The sequence below is a fragment of the Ursus americanus genome, chromosome 12 (assembly GCF_024610735.1).
Source record: "Ursus americanus isolate L20-20 chromosome 12, mUrsAme1.1.p, whole genome shotgun sequence".
Classification (NCBI taxonomy): domain Eukaryota; kingdom Metazoa; phylum Chordata; class Mammalia; order Carnivora; family Ursidae; genus Ursus; species Ursus americanus.
This window is the reverse complement of record NC_142138.1, coordinates 28,483,087-28,502,166: the sequence shown is the minus strand read 5'-3', so window position 1 is coordinate 28,502,166 and position 19,080 is coordinate 28,483,087. Positions and strand designations below refer to the sequence as shown.

The 19,080-nt window shown below is 33.3% G+C and overlaps 1 protein-coding gene across 1 annotated transcript in view; it reads left to right on the top strand.

Annotated features, from left to right (window-relative positions):
- LRRIQ3 (leucine rich repeats and IQ motif containing 3) overlaps positions 1–19,080 on the top strand; it is a 172,677-nt gene that overhangs the window by 91,333 nt on the left and 62,264 nt on the right. The window contains exon 5 of the mRNA XM_045802018.2: positions 967–1,123. Within this exon, the coding sequence (XP_045657974.2) occupies positions 967–1,123 (157 nt within the window). The remainder of the gene's footprint in view (positions 1–966; positions 1,124–19,080) is intronic.

The following is a 19,080-nucleotide window of genomic DNA, read 5'->3' as shown; positions in this document are numbered from 1 at the left end:
AAACTCGTATCTTATTAAGGCCATTGTAAGTTTTAGTCTTTTACTATATTTTACCCTCATTTGTAGATCATCAACAAAAATATTTTGAATGAAGAATGAATAGATGGAACCCACTTTAAAAATCTGAAAATTGGGAAAAATTGCTTTCCTTGGTTAATTTGTTTTACCTCTGCTAAATAATAATAATGGCAACTGTAATCTTCCTGCTCGGTTCATCATTTTAATTCAAACGACTTTACTCTTTCATCACATAGAATAAATGTTACTGACTCCTCTCTTAAGCAGTCTCCACTCCCAGCATGGAGTGGGGCTCGATCTCACAACCCTGAGATCATGACCTGAGCTGAAATCAAGTCAGACACTTAACCTACTGAGCCACCATGTGCCCTGCTTAGTATTCTATAATTAAGTTTGATATTGGTTTGTTGGTGCCATTTATCAGGTAATATTTTTGATATACTGGATTAAATAAAACATAAAATTAATCTCATCTGTTTCTTTTACATTTTTTAGTGTGGCTAATAAAAAATTTAAAATTATTTGATGGCATACATCATATTATGTTGGATAGTACTACTCTAGAGTAATTTTTCTGGTGAAAGTAAAAAGTTACTTCTTCACTGGAGCAGAAAAATCAAAAGAGTTCATACTGGTTACCTTATATTTCTCTAGATAATTTAGTCATGTTCTTCTTGCCGTTATATTATAAAATCCACAGCCAAACGTGAATACAGAATTGTTTGTGGATTCATATCATCAGAGATTTCTCAGCACTCATTCATCCCCTGATAAATGATCATGTGCAAACCTTAGTGACTAAGTAGTTTTATATAGTAGTAATATGAAAACAAGTATTACATTAAATTTACTACCATGTTTTCAAAGGTGTAAGTGAACTCATGAGTAGTTTTCTTTCTTTTCTTTATGGCAAAAAAACTAAATGACAGTTTCCCCCCTTATATGCAGCCCCTTGTTCTTGTGCAAAAAACATCAGGAGAAATTTATTAGTGAATGTGAAACAAAATGGATTTACATACAGAAAGGATATGAAGACAGACTCTTCAAAGATCTCTTTTTTCAGCCTGAAACTAACATAACGGGAAAGCTTACACATTGGAAACATGTAAGCATAATTAGTTTATTACTTATCTTTAAAATATTTTTATTTTAGATACTATAGTTATAATTTATGTAGCATTAGTAAAATTTCTTCATTCTCTTTTAAATATTTTCCATTATATTGTTAATATTCTGCTTGAGATTTTCTTGATAAAAGAAAAGTCATATAATAACAGAGCACAAATATAATTTTTGTGGTGCATTATTCCCCAACCATTTTATAATTTATGTTTTATATTTTTTTCTTGTATTGATTATTACAAGTAGTTATTAATATTAATGTAAAAATCTCTTCATAATAGTTGAAAACTTAAAAAAGTAGTTTATTAAAGACTGATGAGAGTATATATATCATTCAGTGTTTTATGCTAAGTTATGTATTGCTTTGAGGACACATTGAAAATAGAAAGAAACTTTTATTTATTGAGTGCCTACTATGTATCAGGCACTGTGCTAGATATTTTGCATGTGTTCTCTAATTTATTCTCCACAGTACTGTAAGATAGGTATTTTTATTCATTTTTATAAGTAGGGAAACTAAGGCTCTGATGGGTTAACTAACTTAACAAAAGCCACGCAATTGAGTGGCATTGCTAAGACTTAACTTCAGGTCTTCTGACTCCAGGGTTTGTGCTTTTTTTATCTTTAGAGTTTTTTTTTTTTTTTTAATGTGGGTATTTTATAATGGTAGAAATTAAGACTTGACATTGTAGTATAACTAACTAGAGCAAACTTTTAATAATGTGTAAGCATTGTTTGTGATAGACTCCTTCACATGTGGGCCTGTTCCTAAGTAGCTTGCACTACAAATGTTTCCGTTACATTAACATGATTAGAAAGGACTACAAAAGGTCCAGACTGTCATTAGTCTGATTTCAGTGTTATTGAGGACGTTTGTTCTAGAAATAGCACAGGAATATCTTCAAGCTCTTAAAACCCAAAAATTATCCATTGAATAAAAACATGGGTCTATAGGCAGATGTATGTCATTGAAAAATTTTTCCTCATTAGCACACAGTGCCAACTGTATTAATTTGCTCTAGATAATATGCTCTATAAAAGTATGAAGTCCATTTGAAGTATCTTTCGGTCCTCTCTATAGAATATAAACTCACTGATTTCAGGTATGTCACCTGCTTTTTTATATGCTTTATGCAGAGGAGACTTTCACTGAATGTTGCATATGGTACATATCCAATTGACAACAAATTTGGGCATATATTTATATATTTGTAAAATATTTATGCACTCATATACAGATATATGTACAAATATATAGCCATATATCCATATGCAAAATCTTACATACATATATGGATATATGTTGTATTATGGCAAGTGACTACTATATGTGCATAAATAGGAATAAAATATTCACATTATAGAGTTATTTTACTTAGTATCTGTGAAGTTACATAGACTATATCATTGTCAGGAAGTATTTCGAATGCTAAGAAATATTGGAAAATATATTCTGCCGGGAAGGCCAGCAATCCCTGTACCTATGGATGAAAGATTACTCCAAACTTTGCAGCAAAAGAGAGGAGAAGACATGGGGGTCAGCACTCAGAGGCGAAGACCCTTTGCTCTTCTTTGCTCCCGCTTTTATTGGTCCTTCAAGATAGTCACAAATCCTTATCACTGTTCCTCAAGCACAGGATGTTGACAAAGGGTCTTACTGAAACTGGGAGGATCTGTTTACGGGGAAGTTATGATATGCTAATTTGGGTGTATTCTACAGGTTCTGCTAAACATAGCCTGAGGGACAATACCTACATCTCTTAGATCACAGGTCCATTGTTTGGGCTAGGAAAATTTCAGAACCACCCCCGCCCACCCGCCATTCCACATTCCAATGGCAGAGTGGTCATTGGAGGGCAGGCCTCGGCAATCCAAAGGCCTCTGCCCTTCTCCAAAACCTTCCCTTGCCCCCAGCGGCCTCTGTGTTACATTTTAGCAAGCCAGGTATTAATGGCTGATTTCATGCTCTTACATTAACCCCAACAATATTCACTATAACAAGTTTTCTAAAGCTCTTTAAATCATTGATAATTCTGCTAACCACATCACTTAATGTTAAGAACTATTCTTTCATATTCTATGAATATGTACATTGTCCTATGCTTTTTCACTCTGTATAGCTACTATTTATAAGACATTATAGAAGTTGCTCAGTTCAATTTCTTAGAGTAATTGAAATGATTCTTAATTGTAAGATTCATCTTTGCGTCTTTACTTTTTCTTTATAAAATTGTTCCATCTTCTGGTGGCTTCATTTGTAGTCTCGTCTTTAGCTCACTTGTTTGGTGTACTATTCTTTTATTATTTTTGTTACTTACATATCTAGTCATTAGTGACTTAGTGCTTGGTTAATTAGAAACTATAGTGAGAACAAGTGATGCCATAGAGTGCCTAAGAGAACCTAGGATTCAAGAAACATTTAAAAAAGTTAAGAAGTAGGGAAAAGGGAGGAAGTAAAAAAATACCAGTATTTAATACTGGGAGTTCATTTTAAAAAAATGCTGTGAGCTGGGGGATTGGGATAGGCCGGTGATGGGTATTAAGGAGGGCACATATTGCATGGTGCACTGGGTGTTATACACAAATAATGAATCATGGAACATTACATCAAAAACTAAGGATATACTGTATGGTGACTAACATAACATAATAAAAAATTATTATAAAAAAAACCAGAGCTTGGAGTAGGGTGAGTTGAGTGAGATAGGGTCTTGCAAGTGCAGATGGATCTTGTCTTAACATAAAGTTTTGATGTTTATCACATTAAAAAAATAATTTGAATTCTAAAAAAAAAAATGCTGTGAGCAAATAATGGAAAGGATTAGTGAAGAGTGGAATTCAGATTTTAGTAATTAGATAAGTAATCAGTGTCTGTTTTTCTCCTGTTTGGGGATGAAATGTGCTTGGTCCAAAAGGCATAAAATGCCCCATATTCATGGTAACCTAAAATGGAAAGAGCTAAAGGAGTAAGTTCAAGGTACATTTATTTAAGAAATGCTATGTTGCAAAGCCAGAAGTCTATATAGGCACCCAGATTTTATGGTGCATGCTTAAACTATTAAAGGAGATACAGAACCAAAAGTCAGGGTTCATGAGTAAGGAATCTGATTTAAAAAAAAATGGATCAGAGGAAATTGAGGATCTGCAACAATTGCTAGGGACATTATTTATCCAAGGCTTACATGGTCAAATGGTGATTGTTCCTTTTGCAGAGGAGGAACATAGATATAGAATTATGGTGGTCAATTAGATCAAGTTTTAGGGAAGCTTATATCTTATTATAATGGGCTTTAGGGAAATTTAGATACCATTATGGTGGATTTTGCTGGGACACCCAAGAATATTTGAAATTTTCTTTGGCAGTCAACACTTTTCCTCAAAGGTTACTGTGGAAAATGTATGTAAAGGGAGTAATAGCAAACAAAGCAGTTTCTAACTGGGATGTTGGCCTGAAAGTCCATGGCAAAATTTTAGTAACCTGAGCTAGAGTATAAGATATTCTTCATTATTTATGCTTTGTTAGCTTTGTATTATTCTTTCACTTATTTCCTATATTGCAAACATGAATTTTAGAAGGGATATAGTATGAGAGAAAGTCATACCCATTGGAGCCAAAAGGAAAGAGATTCAGAGGAGGGGAAAGCAATCTGCCATATATTTATCTCAGAGGCAGCCTCCTTGCTCCAGCCCCCACACCCTCACATCTGAAGCTTCCTTAAGCTGGTTTAGTCATATGTTGTTAGGAAGGGGAGAAAGCATTTAAGAGATAAAAAAGAGTGACGGTCAGGAACCTTAAGTGTTTCAACCTCATGGAAAGAAAGAATAAATCTATCTTGTAGATCTCAATCTTCTTTGACAGCCTACCTCCTAGAATCATGATCTAATTTTTTTCTTAGAACTTGAGCAGCACCTTCCCTTCTTGAAGCATGAAGGTTGGAATTACATACCCTTTGTCTTGACATGTTTTCTGGAGTGGGTACATATGTTTTCCCTAGTTAGCTACAAAATGAGGAGAGGGATCAATAAGGCAATCCAGTTCAACTTCTCTGGAAGGGATTTCTTAGTTGAAACCACTTTTAATACATTGAATGTTCACATCTTGTACCCCTTTATGCCATTGTATGATTCCTAGACGTACTCTAATATGGCAGTCATCTATACTAAAGTAAGATTTGCTTTAGATATGCTGATTTGGTTGAAATTTAGAATATTTTTATTGATTGTTTTCCTTGCTTCCAGAAATTTAGTTTTCTCATAACTAATGCTGATGGTATGTACATGCCATATTGAACACCATTTTTGTAAAATAAAATAGAACGTGTTTTCAAATACAGTCCTCCTATGAACCTTTTCTATTATTATTAAATATGTTTTCCCAAAGATATATAAAGACTATCAGATTGGCTTCTTTCACTTAGTAATATGCATTTAAGTTTCCTTCATCTCTTATGGCTTAGTAGCTCATTTCCTTTTAGCACTAGATACTATTTTGTTGTCTGGATGTACTGCAGTTTATCCATTCATCTATTGAAGGACCTCTTAGTTACTTCTAAGTTTTGGCAATTATGAACAAAGTTGCTATAATCATCCATGTGCAGGTTTTTGTGTGGACATAAATTTTCAGGTTGTTTAGGTAAATACAGTGGAGCATGATTGCTGAATCATATGGTAAGAATATCTTTAGTTATGTAAAAAAAATATATATAGATTTTAAAATTTAAGCGTTAACATTATTACACAGTTTCTTTTTTTCTTTTTATATTATTTAAATTCAATTAGCCAACATATAGTACATCATTAGTTTCAAATGTAGAGTTCAGTTATTCATCAGTTGCATATGACACCATATGACACCCATGTAATGCTCATCACATCACATGCCCTCCTTAATGCCCATCACCCACTTACCCCATCCCCCCCCATCTCCCCTCCAGCAATCCTATTAGTTTCCTGTAGTTAAGAGTGCATGGTGTTTCTTCTTCCTACCACTACCATGAGCAGTCTGTATGTTTTATATTACTTTTTGAGATTTGGCAGTAATTAATCTGTATTTTAGGGAGTATTAGTTGTCTAATAATTGTCAGTACTTTTTTTTACAAGTTCTAATAGCATTTTATTTCAGTTTTTTAAAAAAATATATATTTTTGTAGGTTCTTGTTTATTCTGAGTAATCTAACTTGAAACGATTTGCTATGACTCCATAGATAGTGCTAAAATTCATATTTAGGATTCAAAAAGAGAAAAAATATATTAAAATCTTGTTAATAACTTCAAATGAAAGTTCCAGAAGTGTTATAGTTAATGATAAATGTGTTGTTTTGTACATTTTTAGTTATTTTATGCTTCAGTTTTTTCAAATGCTAGGGGTGCCTGGGTGGCTCAGCCGTTAAGTGTCTGCCTTTGGCTCAGGTCATGATCCCAGAGTCACGGGATTGAGCTCTGCTAGGCGGGAAGCCTGCTTCACCCTCTCACACTCCCCTTGCTTGTGTTCTTTCTCTTGCTGTCTCTCTCTGTCAAATAAATGAAATCTTAAAAAAAAATTATCAAATGCTAAAAAAATAATTTGCAAATTTATTTGGCTTTTTGCTTACATTGTTAACTTATCATAAATGCTAAAATTGTTATAATTTTTTAAAAACTTGAATCCTAAAAATCACCTGAAAATTTTTAATGATTTTTCTCAAGTCTCTTTTCATTATATTAATTATTTTGGGTACTTCACATCTTTGACATTTCATTATGACTCTGACAAGCACTACTGAAACTGAATTGTCAACTCTACAATATTTTTTATAACATCTCTACTGAGATATAATTTGCATAATCCAAAGTTCATCCTTTTAAATTATTCGACTCAGTGATTTTTAGTATATTCACAGACTTTTGCAATCATTACCATTATCTAATTCCAGAACATTTTCATTACCCCAAAATGAAATCCCATACCATTAGCAGTTGTCCCTGTGGGCCCTGGCAACCATTAATCTATTTTCTGTATCTGTGAGTTTGCTTATTCTGGGCATTTAATATAAATGGAATAATAAAATATGTGGTCTTTTGTGTCTGGCTTCTTTCACTTAGCATAATGTTTCCAAAATTCATCCATCTGGTAACATGTATCAGTATTTCATTCATTTTTATGGCTAAATAATATTTTATTGTATGACTGTGCCACATTTTGTAATCCATTCATTAATTGGGTTGCTTCCAATTTATGGCTACTATTAATAATTCATTTGTGAACATCCATATACAAATATTTGTGTGGACGTATTTTTCAGTTTTCTTGGCTAGGTACCTAGTAGTGGAGTTACAGAGGGATGATATGGTAATTCTACATTTAACGTTTTGAGGAAGTAACAAACTGTTTTCCACGGCAGTTATACCATTTACGTTCATATCATCGATATATGAGAGTTCTAATTTCTCCAAATCCTCACCAACACTTGTTATTATCTGTCTTTTTGATTATAACCAGCCTGGTGGGTATGAAGTGGTACAGCACTGTGGTTTAAACTTGTGTTTCCCAATAACTAATGATGATGAATATCTTTTCATGTATTTATTGGCCATTTGTATATCTTCTTTGGAGAACTTTCTATGCAAATACTTTCATCATTTGATAATAGCTTCTTTTTATTGTTGAATTGTAAGAATTCCTTATATATTATTTATCCCTTATATATTCTTGCTACAAGTCTCTTATCACATATATGATTTGAAAATATATTTTTTTAAATTATATTCAATTAGCCAACATATAGTACATCATTAGTTTTTGATATAGTATTCAATGATTAATTAGTTGTGTGTAACACCCAGTGCTCATCACCACACATGCCCTCCTTAATACTCAATCACCTGGTTACCGCATCCCCCGGCTCTCCTCCCTTCTGTAATCCTCAGTTTGTTTCCTGAAGACCAGAGTCTATCATAGTTTGTCTCCCTCTCTGATTTCTCCCCATTCCCATTATGTAGGCTGTCTTTGACTTTTTAAATCTGAAACACAAAAGCTTTTAATTTTGATAAAACCTAATTCATCTCTTTTTTTCCTTGATCACTTATTTTTCCATGTCAAATATGAGAAACAATGATCTGAACCAAGGTCCTAAAGATTTATTTCTATGGTTTTTTTTTCTTTTTTTTTTCTTTTTAAGATTATTTGTTTATTTATTTGTCAGAGAGAGAGAGAAAGAGAGAGAGGAGAGATCAAGAGAGTGCACCAGCAGGGAGAGCTGCAGGCAGAGGGAGAAGCAGGCTCCCCACTGAGCAAGGAGCCTGATTTGGGACTTGATCCCAGGACCCTGGGATCATGACCTGAGCAGAAGGCAGACACTTAACCGACTGAGCCATCCAGGCATCCCTATTTATATGTTTTTTCTAAGAGTTTTACAATCTTTTTTTTTTTTTAAGATTTTATTTATTTATTTGACAGAGAGACAGCCAGCAAGAGAGGGAACACAGCAAGGGAGTGGGAGAGGAAGAAGCAGGCTCCCAGCGGAGGAGCCTGATGTGGGACTGGATCCCAGAATGCCGGGATCACGCCCTGAGCTGAAGGCAGACGCTTAACGACTGAGCCACCCAGGCCCCCCCTAAGAGTTTTACAATCTTAGCTCTTATATTTAGACCTACAGTCCATTTTTAGTTAATCTTTATACAGTATGAATTAGGAATCTAACATTATTTTATTTGTGAATATACAGTTGTACAGCACCATTTTTTGAAAGAAAAAAAAAAAACTCATCCTTCTATTGAATTATCTTGGTACCCTTGTCAGAACTTAATTGACCATATGCAAGGGTTTATTTCTGGACTTTTAAGTCCTATTCTATTGATCTATATGACCACCCCACACAATCACTTGGCATTGCAAAGTTTTTGTTACTTAAATAATATACTACTGAAGAAGAAAGTCCAATATCCTAAGAATCTTCAATAGTACAGTTTGTCATAAGTAAGAGTGAAATCTATTATCCTAAAATTTTTGTTTTAAATCATTATACTCAAATTAAAAATTAATCAACATGTAAACTGTGTACAAATGATGTATTATTTACCTCCAAACTTTTTGAAAGTTTGCAATTTTAAGATTCATGCATAGATAGAGAATCTGATATGGAGAGCCAGTTTCTGAAGGTTGACAAATGAAAAGAATATTCAAAGCCCTTAAAAACAATTGGTGGTTTTTCCATCCATAAAACACTGATTTATCCCACTGATGGTATAGTACAGATTTCATGACCTTTATAATCATAAAAGCAGCTTTGCTTGCATACTTTAAAGGCAATAGATACATACATAAGTTTATATGTATAAATAAGTACCAGTATAGATACCCTATAGGAGTGTTAAAACTTGGTTTTATATTTCAAATTTTATGTTCTTTAATGCTTTTATTTTTCCACCTTAGCATGTGTTAGGGAAATGAAGAAGAGAGGGGTTTTTTGTTCTTTAAATCTTGTTTAGATGAGGTAATAGAATAATAACCAATATGTCTATATAATTAAGCATCAGATGTGTGGTGGAACATACAAAAAATTTAATGTCAAAAAAGAAAAGATCAAGGGTAACATTTAAAAAATATGTGAACAAAGCTGTGGAGGTGAGAATTAGCTTGGCAGATATGTGAATGGAAAGGAGACTATCCTAACTATACTAAGAGATTTATGAGAGGAATTGTGGAAAGTAAAGTTGGGTAGGGCTGTTAATGGACATTTTAATTTTCACTTGAGTGCTTAAAATGATTATTTGGCAAGAAATAGTCTCTCCGTACATTTTAATACCGTATGTGCTGTTATACCTGTGAAATTACTTAGAATTAACACATTACATTTGTTATTCAAACTTTTGTATAGGATAGTGGGTGACCAAATGTTAAGATGATTATTTAATTGTTTTATTTATGATATAAAGAAGAGAGTAAATAGTGAAATCTTATAGCCATCAGACTAAAGTTTTCCTGATAGTGAAATATCATAGACAGATGACAAGAAAATGTAGGAAGGTTTCCAGATGAAAGATGAAAGAGCATAATAGAGCTGTAGATTTCAGTAATAAATGGGCCTTTTATAATAGTATTTCATTTTATCTTTTCAATGTTTTTTGCTCATTATTCTGTTATAAACAGTATACGTCAGCCGGTTCAGTCTCCAGTCTCCAGTCTCCTGAACAATTCTTACTTGTTTGCCTCATGTTTTCCTTATGTAAATTAAGCATCATCTACTTTTTCACATCTGCTAATTCATGTTCCCAGTTTCTTCAAGATGCTTTACAATGAGCTCAACCTTCTGATGATATTTAAAGTATTTACAAATTATCATTATTTATCATTCAAATTGGAACTTTTACATTTTATCTTGTTACTCCTAGGAAAAGGTATTTTAATTAAAGTAAAATTGATTAAGTTAAGAAAGAATTTGGGCTTGACCACTGGAGTAGTACAGGAGACACAGAATGGTTATGGTTCTAGAAACTAGCAAAGGAGAGTCAGTTTGTTAAGTAGCTCCACATCTAATGAGTACTGTGAACTCTATTCACTGTCACATGGCTAGCAACAATTGATGAACTACTGTGAAAAGCTTAGCAACATTGAAATTGGGTCAGGTTGAAATAGAAGGCTGGTATTAATGAGGTCTGTCCACAAGTATCAAAGCCTGGACACTATGTTAAAGGACTGTCTTAAGAAGAAAACTGGTATCAAAGATTGCATTGCTAGAATGAAGGCTTGGGAAATGGCCCAAGGCAGATGTCAAGTTAAAACTGGGAAACATTGCAAAGGCAAATAGAGTGATGAAGGCTCAAGAAGGAGATAAAAAAATAATTACCAGAATTATGTGTCAGGCTTTGAGCAAAGGTAAATTAATAGGGAACTCTAAGTATTGGTCCAGAGAGGCTAATTGTCTCTTATCTTAGGCCCTAGAATTGGAGAGTGGAGTGTGTATTTTGAGGATTTAATAGCTCCAAAGGAGGGAAAGGGTGATTACAGAAACAGAGTTTATCTTATCAGCAGTGTTTTCTTCAAAACAAAACCATTGCTGCATATTGTGAGGGATTCTAGTATTAAAGTTAACTATATTTGATCTTGGCTATTATGAATTAGCCAATTATTGAAAACAAAGCCTCCTCTTCTTCATAGATAAAGCTGATATATAAAAGCATTGTTTTGTGTCCTCCCTCCAATTCACCTCCGTTATAGCACATTGCCTTCTTTCTACAATATGCCATCAAATGGTCTGTAAACAAAGTAGTCACTAAAATGCCTTCAGTCATTTACCTTAAGTTCTTGGCACCAGGGCCAAAACCGCCTTCCCAGAATCTCTTTACTTCTTTTTCTGTTTAAGAATGAGATTATTCCCAGAATTGTTCCTCTCTATCTGTCTGTCTTCAGCTTGCAGCATCAAATGAAAGAATAAAGTCCCTGATAATGTCCCAGAACCAAGATTTGGTCTTTTTCAATATTAGGGAAATCCATTTCCCTGATTTGACTGGAGTATTGTTACTATTATTTTTCTTGTGTATGTTTCTATTTAAATTTATTTATACACTGCTTCCTTTGAAAGTGACTTTTATGTGAATGTCTTTACTCTAGGAAAATAAATCACTTTACATTGTATTTTATTTTGTTTTTGCCACCTTTATCTAGCACAGTGATATGCACATAGGAGGCACTTAACAAATATTTACTGACTTAAAATATTATTTGTTGCATTTAAAAGAAGTATAATCTAAACTCTACTTATATTGTTTTGAACTATAACTCATAGACTAATTATAGTATATTTTCTTAAAATATTATTCCACCATGCTACTGTGAAAAAAGTAGCTAACAGAAATCTGCTTATCACTGAGCTCTTTCTATCTGGGCAGGAAGAAATAGGTTATCATTGAAAGAAGATGAAAATAAGATGCAAGTCAAAAATAAAACAGTGCAAAAAGATCTGACAAATTTATGAACTATGTAAATAAAACATTTTCTTGCCAGTGCTATTACACTAGAACTTAGAATACCTTTCAAAGATAAAGACGATAAAGGGGTTACTCCATATAACAAATGGTCATTATAATAAAATTCAGTATTCCAGAAATTTTATAGGCTGATTATATAAGCAAACTAAAAATAAATTATATAGATAAGTTAACAAATCAATTTTTAATGAATTATTAAAGAAAATGAAAATGGAGAGTCTTAACTTTTTGCAGGATGTTTTTGATACAATTAGAGGTAGAGTACTTGGTATAGGGGCAATTGATCTGACTCACCGTGCCAAGTAATTTTTCCCCCAAATCTTAAGGATATTGATAAATCTTGAAAATACTAGTTCAGAGACAACATTAGTCTTATGCAAGATCTATGTTTTTTTAAATTGGGGCATAGTCTTTGTGTGGGAAATAGTGTGTATTCTCAACTACTAAATATATAGGAAATGCCGATATTCATTTCTTAAAGAAACATCTTAGTGGAGAGTAGAAGTAGGAGGAAATATATAAAAAGCATGTCTTTCCTTTTTAACTGTAACTTTTGAATTCATTGAAATGTAAAAAACCTATCATACTTTTAGGTTTCTTGCTATCACATAAAGCCATGATTATTAGAATTTGTGAGCACCTAAAAGCAAATCTGGAGCTTGCTGTCCTCAAGGCAAAATGTAATGTTTGCTGACTATCATTAACTAATGGTACACCTCAAGAGTTTAACTGTATTTTTTTTTTCCATCTTTAAACTTTATCACTGTATTTTTCTTCAGGGTAAAAAAAAATTATGGGTCAATTTTCACTGAAGTGGGCTGGATTTATGTATTCACCTCTCATCAGTGTCAAAAGGAATTGTGCACATCATTCCCTGGACAACAGGATGAAAACCTGTCTCTGATTGGACACTAGGGATATCAGCTGTACACACAAGATAAGTGTAAAGTTGAAAAGAGAAATACATTTAGTAATTCATCCAAACCAGCATATTTTAGCAATTTGAAACTTGCATTAAAATGATCATGAAATTATTTACTTCCTCATACAAGAAAGTTAATATTACCATTTTTAAAACCAGTGAAACTTGCCATCCAAAAAATTTTGCTTTACAAAGACTGATAATACAGGACTTTTCAAGCTGTCCATCTTTTTCTAATAAAAAACATAACAAAATCAATAAAATGACCATTCTTTACCACTTACTTAGAATGAATTTTTATTTGTTCAAGGTAAGAGAGAGTGGCTATTTCAGTGTATTTCATTATTGGTCTGTGCCTTGAATGACAAAAATTAGTGTTTTATGAGTCATCTATAAATTGACATAGAATTTTCTTAAAACAAATTTAAGTACCATGACTTGGAAAATATTAACTATTAAGTCACACTACTGCTCTCTGGTTTATTTAGGATAGTTTTAGAGATATTCCATCTAAGCACAGGTGTTTAATGACAATACTCACCTGGAAAACCTGGAGGGACTCAGTAAATTGCAGGCATTTCTTTAAATTTTAGTTGTTGTTTAATGAAATATAAATATTCTGGCAATAACCAGAATAAGCCTGTTTGTATCTTTGAAAGTTTTGGTGGCTACAGTTTTGAGTCCTTTTATTCAGCCACAGGAATATTGGACCTCATGTAAATAATAAACTCTGGACCATGGCTGAAATATTTCCAATAAGAGCAGTGGGGTCGAGGTTGTTAAAGAAGTTGTGCTGAATACTCTAAAGTCAGGCAGACTGAGATTTGTGCTGGGGCTATAGAACTTCAGGTTGGCTAAGCAGGGTCAGTGATAGCACTTACCGAGTCAGCTCCCGCGCTCTCTCTCTCTCTCCCCTGCAGTTCCTAGCACATATGTAGCATTCAAAAGGAAGGAGAATAATTAAACTGCATTTGAAACAGTCATTTTAGTCCATACTATTGTAATAAAAGCTTATGTGAAGCAACATTTACTAATACTCTAAACTCCCAAATGAGTATATTACTCCCAGTTGCAGGAGGCTAAAACCTCAGTTTTAGAAAATATTACCCAAGTAATCATTATTGAGTCAATTTGATAGTTTATCAATATGTATGCATAAAGCATATTTAAGTTGGTTATAATATGCTTTACTTAGAAACATAATTATGTATATGGTTACTCTGTTAATTTATTGAGGGTTTTTTGGGTGTGTGTGAGAGAGAGAGAGAGAGAGAGAGAGAGAGGGAGAGAAATATAACCACTTCCTCAGATTCTAAAACTCTAAAGCATATACACTCTCTAAAATGCTGGATTTGCTTAAGATATTTAGGGTAAAGGAGAGCAACCTAAACATCAGTAAAATGTTGGCAGTCCCTATCTGTTCTTTTTTCTTTTTTGGTAAGTGTGGGCATTGTTAAACACACATAGAAATATAGACTCTTGAGCTATATGTGATACTAGTAAGGAAAAGTTTGGGGTTTTTTTTTTCTTTTCTTTAGAAAATTCTGTTTTGTTGGCCATCATTAAATTTTACACCACCATATGAACTTGTCTCATTTGGTGATTACTTAAGCAGTATTAACTTATATTGCTAATATATACCCTGTCTCTTCTCATTTCAAAATGATTAGATTTACTGATTTAAAAATATTGTAACCAATTAAGTTAACACATGAGGTTTAATAAAATGCAGGTTCTTATTAGGAATTATTTAGTAGTAAGCCGTTAAGCCTGTGTTCTCAACTATCTCTCTCTCTCCCTCTCTGTATCTTTCTTTTTCTCTCTGTGGATATCCTCAGTTTCAGTTTGATCAAATCATATTTAATTGGAAACAAAGTTTTTCTTACTTTGAATGTCTTTATCTTGCATTTTATGTGTTCCATATCTACATAGAGTATTAATCATTAAATTATGAAATATTTCAGAAAGTCTAGAATTTAAGTATTCACAAAATAATAACTTTGTACTGATGCCTAGCATGGTACCATGGATGTAGTTGGCACTCAGTATGTATTTGTTGAATAAACTAATCAAATTTCTCAATCCTTTTTTGTTATTTGTGAGTTGATACTGCAACAGAGGTTGAAGAATCCAGTCAAAGTGGTGCAGGGATATGGAGATAAGTAAACCACAGACCCAGTCCTCAGAGAGAATAATTTCTTCTAGGGGTGAGAAATGTACTTAACTATGATATAAGGTAGAATGTAATAAGTGCTCTGAGAGTTATAAACAAAATAATATTTGTAGAGTTACACACTGTTAAAAATGTGGTCTTTAGGTAAGCCAGATACAGAATTATTCTTAATTATTACTATATAATACATTGGCTATTAGACAGTATAATCAATATATTAGTAAAAAGTAGGACTCTGAATAGAATTGTACTGTCATGTAAATAATAATAAAGGAAGTAAATTTTTGGAGGGATTTTTAAAGAAACATAAATCTGTATACTGTTAAATTTTTCATGCCCTTTACTTACTTTACCTAATACCAATTATTATTATTAATGAACTAGCACCATGTCCTCTCAACTTGAAATTATAACCTATTCTAAAGTCTTTATGGAAGTTTGCAGCATCTCTTTTTACTGGGTTTGACAACTGCTACTAGCAAGTATCCACAGTAATGTTAGACTGAGTGGGCCTCAGTAATTTACACATTGGCACCTCTAATCTTAGTAATGATGGACCTTAGACCTTAACCATTCTTTAACTGAGGGAGCATACCTTTCTATTATGCTTTTTTCCCCCATGTGTTCTTTAAATGTACATTTGCAGCAAAATATAATATTCAGTCACCTTCATTTCCCATGGCTACTTTTTGTATAGAAGAGAAATGTCACACTTTTTTCTGTATCTACCGTGTGTCCTGTATTTGTTTATCCAGGTCATCCTTTGTGAATTCTCTTCCTCATGTATCCAGAGAATTATCATTTCTAGTCGTCTTTGTTAAAGTAAGATTGGGAACAAACACAAGATAATAGCAATTTTTCAAATAGCAGTTAAACCTGCCAGTTGCTTCTAGGGGAATATTTTAAAAAGTAATTTTTCTCATAAAACTTTATTTTAAATCATTCCCCTTTCTCCATGTTTTTTTCTTTTCCTGTTAACCAGCCCTTAGTCTTGAAAGCGGAGTTCAAGTGGCACCTGCCAGAAGTGCATCTCTGTATATTAGCCTCTCCTATGTTGAAAGAACTTCTTGCTAAAGTTAACGAGAGGCTATGTAGCCAAATAGGAGAGTCAGCAGTTTTCATTCAGACAAAAAAAGGGCAACTTCTTTAGTTTGGGTTTTAGCATATGCCTAAAGTTATTCCTTTGAGTATAATATGGAAAACCTAAGATCTGGATTAACACTTTTAAAGATGATGTCTTAGCTGGGAAGAGGAAAGGGAACAAAAACAACAGAAAACAGGTGGTAAGGTACCAAAGGACTAATGATTCTAAAGAGGTTTTGGGGATCATCCTTGAAATGGAGCCTACTTACAATGACCATATGTAGTGTAGACAAAGCAAATGCTTGGTCAATTATAGTATAAGTAGTATAGGAATAGATAATATAACAATGAATCTCTGTTAATCTGATTTGGTTAAAGAATTATAATTTGCTTTAAAGTTAAAGGGCTCTGATTTGCATAGTACATATGTGAAAACAAAACTACAGTCTTTAGAATTCTAACTAGGCTAATTTGGGAAGCTCAAACCATTAAGGATTGAAAATGAATCTTGATTTTCAGAGACAGAGAGTATAGTATAAAATATTTACCCTTGTTCTAGAAAGTAGAGAAAATTGTTACCGCTGTCACCACTCCTCAATTTTTAAATGGTAAATTATCATCTCTCTTGGGGAAAATAAATATCTGATACAATCATCCATCTGATAGTTTAAAAACCACATACTTATTTAGTTTGTCAATTATAGGTAGCTCCACAGCACCTCAGTTAATCTATTCCAATTTTCAGTAATGTTCTGAGAATTTTTTTCTTGTGATTAGATGGGATTTATTCATACACACATGTCTCTCCCTGCTTTTGTAGCTATTATAGATTATTTTTCCTTTGCTTCTCTACTCACTGCCATCAAAGGAGAGCTCTTTCATTGCCATTTTGGTTCTCTGGCTTATTGTGATGTAGAGCAACAGAACAGGTAAAGAGATGTGCCCAAATAGATGTATAATTATTCTTACCAGAAGGTTATGTTTATGTTTTCCGTATGTGTAACATATTGAGGAATGGTAAAGTAGAAAAGACTCCAGAAAATTAAGAGTTTAAGTTGATGTACATGATGAAGAAGGGGATGAAAGGGTCGTAAAAGAGTTGCTAAGTAAAAAGCTTTGGACAGTATGGAGATTTCAGGATTAAAAGAGAAAATGCTGGAAAGTGTTACTTGGGATAGAGTTGTTTAAAAAAATGCAAGCTCGGAATTTATCTTTATTTTTTTTTTAAGATTTTATTTATTTGCCAGAGAGAGAGTGAGAGAGAGTGAACACAAGCAAGGGGAGCTGCAGACAGAGAGAGAAGCAGGCTCCCCGCTGAGCAAGGAGCCTGATGCAGGACTAGATCCCAGAACCCTAGGATCATGATCTGAGCTGAAGGCAGACACTTAACCGACTGAGCCACCCAGGCATCCCAGGAATTTATCTTTAAATTATGTCTGGTTGGACTCATTCCAAAAGGGAGTTTCACTTTATAGTATGTTGGACCAAAGTTCCTAAACCTCTACTCATTCCTTTTAGTACTTGTCTTTGCTACTATTCATTACACATCAGCATATAATTATTGAATATTTGCTGAGTGCCAGAGGCCATTCTTGGCACTGAGTAAGGAAGACAAGCAAAGTCCCTGCCCTGGTGAACTAGATAGATTGTAGGAAAAAACAAAAAGCAAAAACCAAGTTGTAATCCAAACAAATCTGTGATAAATGTTTTAAATAAAATAAATAGGTTGCTGAGATAGAGAATAATAGAAGTCCTAATTCTCATATGATTGTCATAGAATGTTTTTCTGAAGAGATAAAAGTTAAGACCCAAATGATGAGAAGCTAGCCATGAAAAGTGTAGGAGTGTGTTCTAGATAAAGCAAAGAGCTTGCACAAGGACCTGAGGCATGAAGTAGATTGTTTTGACTTGGGTTTGAAGGACTGAATGAAATCCAGTGTTGTAGGAGTATAATGAATAAAGTCAAGGGTAGCATGAAATGAATTTGGCTATGTGGCCCAGGACCATATTTTGCTGGCTTTTCCAGCTCATAATAAGGACTGGGCACCTTGGACAGCTATCAGGAGATGTAAAGCTAAACATAAACACGATCAGATTTATCTTTTGATAAATGTAACTGAATCTTATAAGAACAAGGGTGAAAGCAGAAGCCAACAGAAGGTCATTTGTGGTTGGAAAGGGTGACTATAGCTTAGACTAGAGAAGTAATAAAATGAAGAGAAGTAGACAGATTTGAAATACATTTAGGAAGTAGAATTGTCAAGATTTACTGATGGCTTAGATACAGGGTTTCAGAAAAGAGGATAAAATAGAGAACAAATTCTAAGTTTTTGTGGTTTGAACAAGAGAATGCTATCATTTTATAAGATGAGGGATATGGTAATTGAGGGAGGTAAGAAGTCTGAATCTTTCTTTGTTGCCTCTTTTCTACCCTGGATGTAAATATGGCTTATTTATATAGGGCTTACTTTAAAAATAATTCAGTAGATAGGCTGCTCTCTTTTCACATTCCAGATTATCTATCCTCATCTGAAAATATGTTGCCCTGACCTGATATAGTGCTTCAGCTATGGTTCCGATCAGAAATTAATATGGTAAGATTGTGTGATTTTCTTCATTCTAGATAAAATGCTTAATATAGCATAAGGTCATCATACAATGGACTCTTAATTTACTCTTAAATACAACATTGTATCCTCTTATCACTCATGATTTTAAATTACATTATGTATCGTAGTGATTAAATGCATTTTGCCCAACTATAATATTTATTTTTATTACACTTCATCTGTTTAAT